Raw genomic sequence first — 13,480 nt, 5'->3', positions numbered from 1 at the left:
TGCAAAGGATTGGGAAATTACTTACTCAGTATCACAAAACTAGGAAATGGTAAAGATAGAACACAATTATTTCGATTCCAGTCCAGTATTTTTTTTTAATTTGGTCACTCTACAACTTCAAAAAAGTAAAATGAACTAGGACATTATGGACTTTTAAAGCTGTAATAGGAACATGTAATGGGGGAATAGCCCATATCATTTGTATAATCAACCTCAGACTTGGATGAGCTAAAAGCTAGGTACAACAATCTTTCATAGCTTGAGTTGTCTAAGTTGATCATTTTATATGGCCCAGGAATGACTTTATAAATATCCAAATGGCCATTGGCAGAAAAAAGGTTCCCCTTTTTTGTTTAAAGGAAAGGAATTTTCTTTCATAGCGTGTGAAACTCTTACTTCTCTATAAAATCTTTTAGCCACATCAATTTTTCAAATTTAAATGCTTTTTTTCCCTTCCATGAGAGACTTTTAATATAAAATCATATATATGTATAATTTATTTATATATTGTACATAAATTTTCTAGAGGAAACCAGAGGAAATGGAGTTTATAGATCTATGTTCTCGTCTTATTTTTCTACTAAGTAGTTGTGTGACCTTGATCAAGTTGGTTAAATGCAATTTCTTTATCTTGAAAACAAGAGAGTTGGATTAAATGCTCTCTAAGGAAACCAGGGTAATTACTGAAGAATATTTTAATTTTTATTAGGCATCCAATGAGATGCCTTCATTTGTTAACACTTTATTCATAAATGGCATTTCCAGGAGATCTTGCAATGAACCAAATCGACTGAACACTTTCCAGGTTCTAATTCAAAGAAGAGCTTACAAACTTACCTCGACAAGCCGGTTGGTGTGCTCACGAAATATAGCAGCATACTCTTTCATTTCCTTTTCTCTCCCATTCTTGGCTGCTTCTATGAGAACCAGAAGGGGGACTGTTGTATCCAAGAAAGAGTCTGATACATGGTCAATAATGGCCTTACGGAGCTATAGCAAGAGGGGAAAAGAAAAACATCCTTTTGGTTAGATTTTCATGTGTACTCCATTCTGTAAACTGCTCCAGTTATAGTGTCATATAAAGAAATTACAGAATATAGAACTGGAAAAGACCTTGGACAGCTCCCATCTCTGACTTTTTTTTTTTTTTTTTTTTTTTTGCATTAGTAGTCCTCTCTTCTTGGAATGCATTCTCTCCTTGTTTCTTCCTTAAAATTTCTAGTTTCCTTCAAAATCCATATTGTCACATTCTAGATTCATAATTCTCTGATCTGCCCAAGTAATTAGGGGCATTTCTCAGCAAAAAATAACTTGCAATAATGGTATGTATGTACATGATGTGTGTACATGTATATCAACATAGATATGTATATATGTGTAATAGTTATGTTTAAATGTCCTCTCTCCAAAATGAATACAAGCTCCTTGAAAGCCAGGACAATTTATTTCTTTCATTTGTCCACCAATCATCAAAGTACCTAGAAAATCTTATGTTTGATTCTAGTGATGACCGGAAGCCATGAGTTTACTTGCTAGGTGACATGGTTAGATGTACACTTTAGAAAGAATAACTTTACAGTTGAATGAAGAATGAACTGGAGTGGGTAAAAGATAAAGCAGGAGAAAGAACCAGAAGGTTGTTAGAATAGATGTGAGATGGCAGCTAAGGCTAGCTCTGAGAATGGTAGTATCTTTGATAATGACTGGGAAGCTCAAAAGATGGAAGGATTTGGAGGGAGTTTAAGATGTCTATATAGCATTCAATTTGAGAGATAAGAAAGAGAGCTTAGAGATAAAAAAAAAATCATCTTAGAATCATCACCATAAAGATGATAATTAAAACCAGGAGAGCTGATGGGATGGCCAAATGAAAGCACAGAGAGGAAGGTAAAATACAATTGAGGGAAAGGATAATTTCCCTTACAACAGACTGAAATATTAGGTATAACAAGTATCATTAGTCCCATTTACAGAAAACTGGAACCCATAAAAGTGAAATGGACCATCCAGGATCATCTATAAGGATCTTCTGTGCTGGGCTGAGAAATCTGGCCTCCTGAATCTGAAGCCATTGCTCTTTGTATCCTACTGCCTCCCTAGAACAAGTATACCATGCATGAGAATAACAGCTGCAGCATGTCAAAACCTCCTGTGAGAATACCAAGTGTTTCCTGATGAAGACAGCAAATTTAGCCTTACCACAATCATATGATTGCTCTTCAAAGGTCCATATTTTTCCCTTCATTATGCTTAACACCAAGGTCGGATTGTAAGTTAGAATGTCCCCATATGCCCAAACACCCCGGCATTAAAATGTTTACCCGCTTCTGTACACATGACTTTACAACGTGTATTTTCATAATTGCAAAATTACAAAATGTTTTCTACCTTGTTGGAGGAGCTGACAATAAATTTTGATTAGCTAAATTGTAGACTTCATGGTAATTAAACCAACTGAGATCACCGATTATGCCAGTTGATAACAGATTAATAGAGCAAGGAGAATAATAAATGAGCCTGATGTCCAATTTTCTCCATTTACATTAATTGTTCTTGCACTCCCAGCTTAAATTATTAAACAAGTTGAACATTCTGCTACAAATTAGTTCTTTTAAATTAGATTTCATGTAAGCTCATAAGTGACAGTCAGGCAATTACCCAGCTCCACAGATATTTGCTGAGTTCTAAACCCACCCAAGAAAAATGAATATATTTTACCCATATAATGTTGAGCTCCGTAAGAATCATGCAAGGCAGTATCAGAGTTAATAGCAATGATAATAAGAGTCCCCCAAAGCAATGGGGAACAGCCTGCTCATTAAATTTAACCATTGCCACCAACAAAACAATGAGCCATTTTCTCGATCAAAAAATATAATGTTCTTTATATCTAAATATATACACATATATATGATATTTATGTATAGCATGAGTAAATATATGTGAAATTACATTTATAAATTTTATACATATGCCTTTATATCTGCATATCTGTTAAGATTTGCATAGGTTTTAATATGTACATATGTTTTAAAAAACAAAGTAGCTCAATCTAGTTCTGTGAACATGACAACTAGTAAAGGGTCCTCAAGACTCAGAGTAAAGAAATTATTCGCCTATCAGATTTTCAAATAAAATTTCTAAGATCAGAGCTCTAGAGATGGGAGGGGCCCCAAAGATCATCTATTCTGATTTCCTCATTTTATAAAAAAAAAAAAGAAAAAGAAACCTAGGCTAGAGTTTAATCTAAAAATCATTTCAGCATCTATTATAAAGAATGGTGCTATATACAAAGGATAGAGCAATGAAGCTTCAATCATTAGAACATGAATTCAAACTCAATTTCAGATACTTAAGGTCAATGAGACCATGGACAAGTGATTTAACTTTTGTCTGTGTAGTTTTCTCAATTGTAAAATCAGGATAATAGTATGTATCTCACAGTATGTATCTTCACTTATGGTGAAGATCAAGGGAGATAATATTTGTAAGATAATTATTACAGTATCTGGTATATATACATATTTCTTACATTTTCCTTTACAAAGATAACATGAGCCAGCTCTTGATCAGTTACTTATAATCTAATATTTGTTCAATAGATTAATATTTTACTGATCTAGTTTCTCCCTCAAAAGATAAAGATAAAAAATTCTCCATTTCTTCTCATCCACAGTGTGTCTTCCTATTTTTCCTCCAGAGAGCACCTTTTCAGAAGATAGAGTACTGGACCTGGAGTAAGAAAATTTAGCTTCAATCTAGCATCAGCCACTTAATAGATATGTGACTTTCCCAAGAAAACCCCAGGAATAGTATGGATTATGGGGTCAAAAAGTGTTGAACATGACTGAAAGATTGAACAAAAACAAACCAAATGCTTAGATCATTCAGATACTATTTCTGTTTTCCATTTTAAGTGATCATACCATCTTTTTGTTCTATTAATGTATTTCCTAGATAATATCCCAGATTGCTTCCTAGTCTATTTATGCCCAATGGGTAGTCATCAGTGTTGGGACCACCATAATTTTGATTCCATAGGAATTACAGAATCCCATGGTCTTCAAGTATATAACTTCATTAAAGGAAGATTAGTAATAAAAATGAGTTTTTGTGTCAGTAAGAAATTTAAATTGTAAAAGAATATAGAATTTCTATAATAACATACCGAGGATGGACAAATGAAGAATAATGATGGTAAAAGGGAAGAGGAAGGAAAAAAGGGAAAAGAAGAACCTGAAAAGGGAGGAGGAGGGAGAATGAAAGGAGGAGGAATACATAGTACTTTAAAGTGTGAAAAATGTTTTGTTCCATTAATTCTGTCTAGTTAAGTGGTTCTAATTTTATAGATGGGTAAACTGATGTGCAGAGAGGTCAAGTGCCAGATATCCCTTAGAGAGGGACAGCATCTGAATCTGTATCTAAATAATCTGGCTATAAAACCAATGCTCTTTTCTTCTGTATCACGTTTTTATTACAAACATTTATTTTATATACCTGCTGTGTGCCAGGAAATGCTCAAAGTAGGGTATAGATGAAGTTTATCTAAGACATGATCACTGTACTCAAGAAGCTTGGGGGGTATGAAAGACAGTCCCAGAAAACCACAGTTAGGAGCAGTCAAAATATAAAATTAATATATTATATTCTTAATATGGTATCTTAGAGGGAAGATTGCTAATGATCATGCATCAGGGAAGGTATCAGATACAGTAGAAGAAATAATATATACTTTATTTCACTGGAGACACAGTGGTCTATGGGTGCAAAATGTTATGTTTGTCTATCTATCAATCTACCTACCTATTATATAATTTATATAATATAATAATTTATATAATATAATAATATAATTTATAAATTATATAAATTTCATTTTCATTAAAAAATATATATGTATATGTATATATGTGTGTGCATATATATATGTATATGTATATATATGTGTGTGTGTGTATTATATATATATATATATATATATACATATATACATATATATATATATAAAATCAATATCCCAATAGCTACACTGATTTTATTTTTCTTTTTTAAAAATTTATTGCATGAGAAGATTCACTGGGAATTAAGGAAGGGGTATATCTTAAATTGTATGTGATAGAAATACAAAAGATATCAATAAAATGAAGAGAAATGATAGGAAAGCCTGTAGGATATCTGAAGTCTAGTACATTAGGTGACCACAATGAAGGGCCTAGGGATTAAGATCTGAGAAGTCTGATTGGGGGAAATCACAAAAGGGAGGAAGTCTACTAGGTAGTTTTACATTTTAATAAATAATTTTTTGCTCATTAAGTTAGAGCTAAGTGAACTCTGTTGTTTTTATATTTTTTAAGAAATCTAAGTATTGTCAGCACTTTCAAAGATGCCCTGGTCATCCTGCTTTCTTGATGCACTGGTCATCACCTCTTGCCATCTTTTTTTCTCTATAGTCCCTTCCCTGATTGACTTTGTTTTCTTCCTTTTATTCCCTAGTTCTATTTTACCTGACTTTCATTACATCTTTTGAAGAAGCTCTTAGACTCAGAAAGCAAAATGCTGGATATCTAAACAGTAAACCCTGAGTTACAGATAATCCACTATTAATTCCTAAAGAAGCTTTTTACTCAAACTCTTGATGAGTTTATTGTTAAGCAAGTCTAGAATCCATTTTCATATCAGGTATGTGGCTTGGTAGACAATAGGAAGATGGAAAAGGATCAGAAATAGAATTAGAATACCTTAAGCAGAATAAACTCACAGACTGATCTGTTACAACACTCCTAATTCTATTTTGAAAAGGACTAAACTTGCCAACATAATTACAATACCTAACAGCACGGAGGCATTGAATTTGAGGTACCACATTTCTGTTGTGACATGAAATTGTAGTGTGCTATCACCCTACCCCATTGCCCCAAATCAAGAAGAATTTCTAAATGATACCCAACTCATCTCAATAAATCTTATATTAGTTCTCTGATCCAGTGACATATTTCATTCCTTTTTGGGGCAAATCAGCATGACCAGGCTGGCATGTATCTTTGCCACTGCTCTTGAGACCATGGGCTCATCTTTTTTTTTTTTCCTGTCATGTCCTCTTTTGGCAATCTATAGAACTTTATGGACCTCTTTATAGAATATTATACCAATAATACAATTATTAGTAACTCCATTTTATAGATGAGTAAATTGAGGCACAAAGAGGCTAAATCATGTGTATATTTTCATACAAACTAAAAGCACAGAAGAAAGTAATTGAAATTCAGTTTCTTCTGACTTCAAAACCAGTAATTTTTCTATTCCATTCACAGTGCAATGTGAGTATTATTTCCTCCATTTTACAGACAAGGAAACTGAGTTTGAGGGTCATAGGCATGGAAATAAAGGTATAAGGAATTTATTGACCCTCTAAAACAATATATTCACATTATCACTGAAGATATGAAAGTGGAAGAAAGCTAAGTTAATTATAGGAGGTCTCACCAGAGGAGAAATTGGAGTCTAGTTCTTTTGAGTTCATAAAGCTATGAAGTATCTGAGTTGTTATGCGAATTTGACTTCTGGGCAGCCAGGTAGCACAGTGTATAGAGTATCAGGCCTGGAGTCAAGAAAACTCATCTTCCAAAGTTCAAATCTGGCTTTACAATTTATGTGACCCTGGGGAAATCATTTAACATTGCTTATCTCAGTTTCCTCATCTGTAAAAGGAGCTGGAGAATATAATGGGAAAGCACTCTGGGTAATTTGCCAAGAAAACTTCCAAAAGGGTCACAAAAACAAAGCACAAAATCTGCCTCCATTTTGTGTCCTTCTTTCTGTTCCATATTGTCTGTACTTAATATGATTGTAAGGATGGCAACTAAGAAACAGTATCTAATCCCTAATGTCAAGACTACCATGCACTTGGCATTTAATAAGAACAAGAAAGTATGGATGTTGAGAAGCTAGATCATTAATCTTGGCTTCTAACCAAAATCATGCTGTATTTGCTCAGTGTCTTTACCCGCATTTGTTCTTTGCACTTCTAACAGTTATGAAACTGTTGAGTTCTTGAATTCTAAGAAAAACCTTTTCACTTTATTCAGTGAAATTGTTTTTAAACAGTACAAAGTAATAGAACAGTCATATATAAAACAACATGTATGTACATGTATATATGGAGGAATATTTGCATATTTATCCAAGTGTATATATATAATATATATAGATATAGATATAGATACATGTATCTATCTATAATACACACACACACACATGTATATCCATATAACATTGTAAGTATGTATATATGGCTATATGTATAAATAGCTTTATGACAGATGTATGCATAAATGTGTATATATATGTATAAATGTGTGTGTGCCTGTTTATGTATATTACAAATAAAATAAAGACTTTTGAAAATCTCCTTTCAAATTAGGTCATGGAACAATTAAACAAGCAGAAAGTTGAGGCAAGAAAGACCACAGTAGGAAAACCTGATATTTGGGTAGTGTTTTATCAGAAATAAATACAGACAACATAAGAATTCTGGATGTTAGGTACAATATTATAATTCCCTTTGTGGAAACTGAGGCTAAAAAAAAGTGACTTAGTCACCATCATAGAGATAGGATTCACAAATAGTTCTCACTGCACCTCAGCCCACATATCCAATTATATAACAAATTATAGTCTCTAGGATCATAAGCACTTTTCTCAACTGATCATTCTACTTTGTTTTAATCACACTACTTCAGGTCCTTGTCCTCTATAATATTATGTACAATTCACACCAGATTGTTTCTTTGCTATCTTTCATCTCTCATTCATTCTGCACTCAAATACCAAAATGACTTTCCTTAAGTACTAGCCTGACCATATCATTCCCATCCTTCACAATCACCCATGACTGCATTTCACCTCTAACATTAAATAGAACTTGCTCTGTTTATTCATCTAAGGCCTTCATAATCTGATCCCAAATACATTTGCAGACATTTTATTCATTACTTCTCTTCCTAGAGTTTCCAAGTAAGGCTTTTCTCACTGTTGTTCCTATATAACACTCTAGCTTTGACTAATTTATCATTGAAATGGCTGAATTCATTTCAGAAGTTTTCTCCTTCCTCATATGTGCATATGTATATGTACATATATACACATGTAAATATATATGTGTTCAGAGATACATAGATGTATTTCTGTGTTATGTGTGTGTACACGCACGTGTGCTCTGTTTTCTTCAATAGTGTGTAAGTGGAGGACATGAACTGATTCATTTTTGTCTTTGTACTGCCAAAGGCTAGCACAGTAGTTGGTATGTAGCAGGCATTTGATAGATAAGCTTACTAAATAAATGTCTTTTCATCACCAAAATCCTTTATATTTTCAAATTGTTAAATATTTAAAATAGTGTTTCCTTATACCAAGATAAGGTCCAAATTAATTCTTGATTTAGTCATTTAAAAAAATGATAATATAAGTAAATTAAGAACAGGGGATAGTCTATCTGTCAGATTTGTGGAGAAGGGAGGAATTTATGGCCAGAGAAGAACTAGGGAATATTATGAAATGCAAAATAGATAATTTTGATTGAATTAAATTAAAAAGGGTTTACATAAACAAAATCAAGGCAGTAAGAGTAGAAGTGAAGAGGAGAGCTGGAGAAAAATGTTTACAGATAGTGTTCCTAATAAAGGCCTCATTTCTAAACTATATAGAGAACTAACTTAAATTTATGAGAATTTATAAGAATGCAAGAATACAAATTGTAAAATTTATAAGAATACAAATTCTCAATTGATAAATGTTCAAAGGATATAAACAGACAATTTTTAATTAGAAAAAAATTAAAGCCATTTCTAGTCAAATGAAAATATGCTCTAAATCACTATTGATTAGAGAAATACCACCTCACATCTCTCAGATTGGCTAAGATGGCAAGAAAAGATCATGATAAATGTTGGAGAAGATGTGGGAAAACTGGGACACCAATGCATTGTTGGTAGAGTTGTGAAATGATCCAACCATTCTAGAGAGCAATTTGGAACTAAACCCATGAGGACTCTGGAGCTTTGCATGCCATTTAATCCACTGGTCTCACTGCTAGTTCTATATCTCAAGGAGATAATAGAGAAGGGAAGAGGCTCTATATGTGTAGGAGTGTGTGTGACAGCTTCTTTGTGGCAGGAAACTGGAGTTAAGTGGATACTCATTGCTTGGGGAATGGCTGAATGGGTTATGGTATATGGAGGTAATGGAATGTTGTTGATCTATGGGAAATGACGAATAGGCCAATTTCAGAGGAGCCTGAAGGGGCCTGCAGGCATTAATGCTGGGTGAGGTGGGCAGAGCCAAGAGAACATTGTACACAGTGGCAACAGGATTATGTGTTAATTGACTGTGGTGGACTTAATTCTTCTCATTAATGCAGTGATTCAGGGCAATTTCCATGGATGTAGGATGGAAATGCCAACCACATCTAGGGAGAGAGCTATGGAGACTAGATGTGGATCAAAGTATAGTGTTTTCACCTTTTGGTTTCTTTTTTACTTTCTTGTGTTTTGCCCCTTTTGGCCTTTCTTTGAATTTTTCCAGTGCTTATCACAATTGCTTGCACATAGTAAGTGCTTAATAACTATTTTCTATTAATTTGTTTTCCAATAGATGTGGTCAAAAGACATCATCAAGCAATCTCCAAAAGAAGCAAGTAAAAGAATGTCCTAAAACAAATGTAATAGAAGAAGTAAAATAATTCTATAGTTTCACTTCATGACCAGCCAATTGGTAAAGATGACAAGATAAGAATGGTCCACATTTCAGGAGCTGAGGAACGACAGAAACACAAATATGGAACTGGGAATTGGCTGAACCACTATGTTAAGGAAATGATTAAAGTGTCCTTACCCTCTGACATAGAAATTTCACTGGCAGGTATACTATATCTAAAGGAGATAATTGACAAAAATTTCTTTTTGCTCCAAAATATTTATGTAAGCACATTTTGTCATAAAAAATAACTGGGAAGCAAAATAGATACCAAATTAGGAATGATTAAACAAACTATCATCCATTAACAAAATGAAATGAAATAATGAGTATATTGCATACTGAGAATAATAGGAAGATTCATATGAACTGATGCAAAATGAAGTAAGCAATACACACACACACACACACACACACACACACACACACACAATATTTAGTGGAGTTGTCCTTCATTTTGAAAAGGACCAAAATAATAATATCAGTATATTTGAGAGCTGTGGATGATCAAGTCAATATGAGTTTGGAATGTTCTACTACGGGTCAGGCACAAAAATTAATCTAGGGTAGATTACATAAATTTGTGAATCTCACATTTCTTCAGAGCACAATATCAACAGAACATTAAAAAATTAAAACTGAAGTGATAATAACCAAGTTTATCTCAAAGAAGACATATGAGGCAGTACCTTCATTTACTTATTTGCAGAGGTAGAAGACCATGTATTGGTATGAATGCATATGTCTGATTATTTGGATGTGTAAGTTGGTTTTATTGAACTACTTTAACTGCTTCTTATTTTTTATTCAAAGGAAAAATTCTCTGGGTTGAGGGAATGCAATGGAAGTGTTTGTAAACAAAAGAGTGGTAAAATTGTGTTTTAAAAGTAGTATTTCTTTTAGTATTTGAATGAATCTGGCTCTAAAAACCAAGTTCTTTCCCTAATACTTAAGGACAATCACCTAGGAAATATGATAGCGACACAGAGAACAGCCCTCAAAGTGTAACAAAGGTTCTTTGACTTTAGAGTTCAAAATGAACATAGCAAGCACCTAGTCCAAAACCTTCTTCTATATGGAGAAACTGAGATTTGACATAGCAGAAGTGATTTTGCACCTAAGACTTCAAACTCTATGACTAATTCCTTTTACTTTTTTTTTCTCATAGAATTACTCTCAGAAATCTCTTTCAAGAAACTCATCATCCACACTATTCCTTTGAATCAAAAACTAACTGAAATTTTCTATAAGATTAGTGAAGACTCAGATGAGGCACAGGAGGGAAACATGAAAAAAAAGGGATATAATAGTAGAACTTTTTATATCTTTTTTATATCTCTAAACACTTTCTTCTATCAAGTTGAGGAAGTCATTGAGGGAGTTGGACTTATCTTCTCTCCCCCAAAGGAATACTATTAATGCCACTAATGTGACAGATTATCAATGTTTTCTCACCAGACATGATTAAGTATTTGGAAGATAATTTTGAGAAACAATTGGATAAACTTAGCCAAGAACTATAGGGGTTAAAATGGCTCATATTGCTTTCCTAAATAACATTTTTTATAATAAATGTCTTAAGAGAAAGTGGGACACTGAATGGGAGAAGGGTAGAAAGGCAGCAAAGGTCTCAGGAAGTTTCTTTTTCCTCTCTTTTTAATAGTATTTTATTTTTTCCCAATTACATGACAAGAAAAATTTTAGCACTCATTTTAACAAGATTTTGAATTCCAAATTTTTCTTCCTCTCTCCATCCCCTTTCCTAAAATAGCAGGCAATTTGATGTATGTTATAATCCTCTATCATGTAGAACATATTTCCATATTAGTTACAGTTGTAAATGAAGAAATAGATCAAAAGAGGAAAAACATGAAAAAGAATAGTAAAGTTTTTTTTTTTTAAGTATGCTTCCATCTGTATTCAAAGTTCATAAAATGTCCATCAATTCTTTATCAGGATGTGAATAGTATTTTTCTTCATGAGTTCCTTGTACTTGTCTTGGATCATTTTATGGCTGAGCAGAATTGAACCACTCATAGCTGATCAGCACACAATGCTACTGATGTTATGTATGACATTGTCCTGATTCTGCTCATTTTACTTTATATCAGTTCAACCAAGTCTTTCTGGTATTTTTTGACATCTGTCTGTTTATCATGTCTTATTGCACAGTATTTTTCTATTATACCTATATACCATGGTTTGTTCAATAATTACTCAATTGATGGGCATCCCATTAATTTTCAATATTTTGCCAGTACAAAAAGGGCCACTATAAACATTTTTGGACATGTATATGCTTTTCCCTTTTTAAAATGGTTTCTTTGGAATATAGACCTAGTCGTTATATTGTTGGATAGCACTATATGAATAGTTTGGTGGCCTGTTAGGCATAGTTCCAAATTGTTCTCCAGAATGATTGCATCAATTCACAACTCCTCTAACAGTGCAGTAGTGTCTCAATTTCTCAATATCATATTTAACATTTATCATTTTCCTTTTTATTATATTATTCAATCTGATAAAAGTGAAATGGTATTTCAGAGTTGTGTTAATGTGTATTTCTCTAATTAAAAATGATTTAGGGTACTTCTTCATATGTCTGTAGATAACTTTGATTTCTTCATCTGAAAACTGCCTACTCATATCCTTTGACCACTTATCAGTTGTGATGGCTTATATTCTTGTAAATTTGATTCACTTTTCTACATATTTAAGAAATCAGGCCTTTATCAAAGAAATTTACTGTAAAAATTGTTATCCAGCTTTCTGCTTTTCTTCTAATTTTGGTTGCATTGTTTTTGTTTTTGATTATTGGGATGAAAGTTATTAATTTTAATATAATCAAAATTATCTATTTTACATTTCTTGTTTCATTATGGATTTTTCCTTACTCTATAACTTTGACAGATAGACTCCTTGTTCTTTTTATTAGCTTATGAAGTTATCCTTTATGTCTAAATCATGTCTAGGTTTACTTTTATTTTTTCTGTGATTAGAATTATTGTCACTGTTTTGTTTTGTTTTTTATTTTAGCTGAAGTATAATAGATTTGGCTACAATCCCTTATCTTTAGGTGTGTGTGTGTGTGTGTGTGTGTGTCCCCATGTTTGAAATGTGGTTTTTGTAAACAGCATATTGTAGGATTCTAGTTTTTGATCCACTCTGCTATCTGCTTCCATTTTATGGGAGAGTCCATTCCATTTACATTTACAATTATGACTCCTAATGGTATTTTTCCCCTCTATCGTGTCTTTCCTCCTATTTATCCTCTCTCTTTTTTTTAACCTTATCCTTCTTGAGAGTACTTTGTCCTGTTTGTTACTTCTCCTGGTCTGCCTTCTCTTCTGTCAGGTTTTCCTCACCCCTTTTTGGTTAATCTCTTCCCCTCCTACTTTCTTGTCAGGTAAGACATATTTACATATTCAACTGATTATATATAACCCCCTCTTTAAGCCAACACTTATGAGAGTAAATATTAAGAGATGCCCACATGCATCTATTCCACTAAAGTAATAGGATTTTTTGTGCTATTTCATTTGAATTAATTGCTCCATTCATCTCTCTTCCATCTGTACCCAATAAACTTTTCTTTCTCATTTGTTAATTTTTATGCCATTCCCTTAAAATCATCTTATACAAGTAAACTCACTGTATATATATATATTCATTCTAGTTGAACCATTTTTGATACTTTTTTAAAGAATTACAAGTATCATTTTCTTATGTA

The 13,480-nt window shown here is 32.9% G+C and overlaps 1 protein-coding gene across 1 annotated transcript in view; it reads right to left on the bottom strand.

Annotated features, from left to right (window-relative positions):
* Positions 1-13,480, bottom strand: part of CTNNA3 (catenin alpha 3) — a 1,962,241-nt gene that overhangs the window by 959,618 nt on the left and 989,143 nt on the right. Inside the window, exon 9 of the mRNA XM_051982587.1 lies at positions 838-990. Coding sequence (XP_051838547.1) covers positions 838-990 — 153 coding nt within the window. The remainder of the gene's footprint in view (positions 1-837; positions 991-13,480) is intronic.

Source organism: Antechinus flavipes, chromosome 2 (assembly GCF_016432865.1).
Source record: "Antechinus flavipes isolate AdamAnt ecotype Samford, QLD, Australia chromosome 2, AdamAnt_v2, whole genome shotgun sequence".
Lineage (NCBI taxonomy): Eukaryota > Metazoa > Chordata > Mammalia > Dasyuromorphia > Dasyuridae > Antechinus > Antechinus flavipes.
Note: the sequence above shows the minus strand (reverse complement) of the source record. Positions and strands in the feature narration are given on the sequence as shown.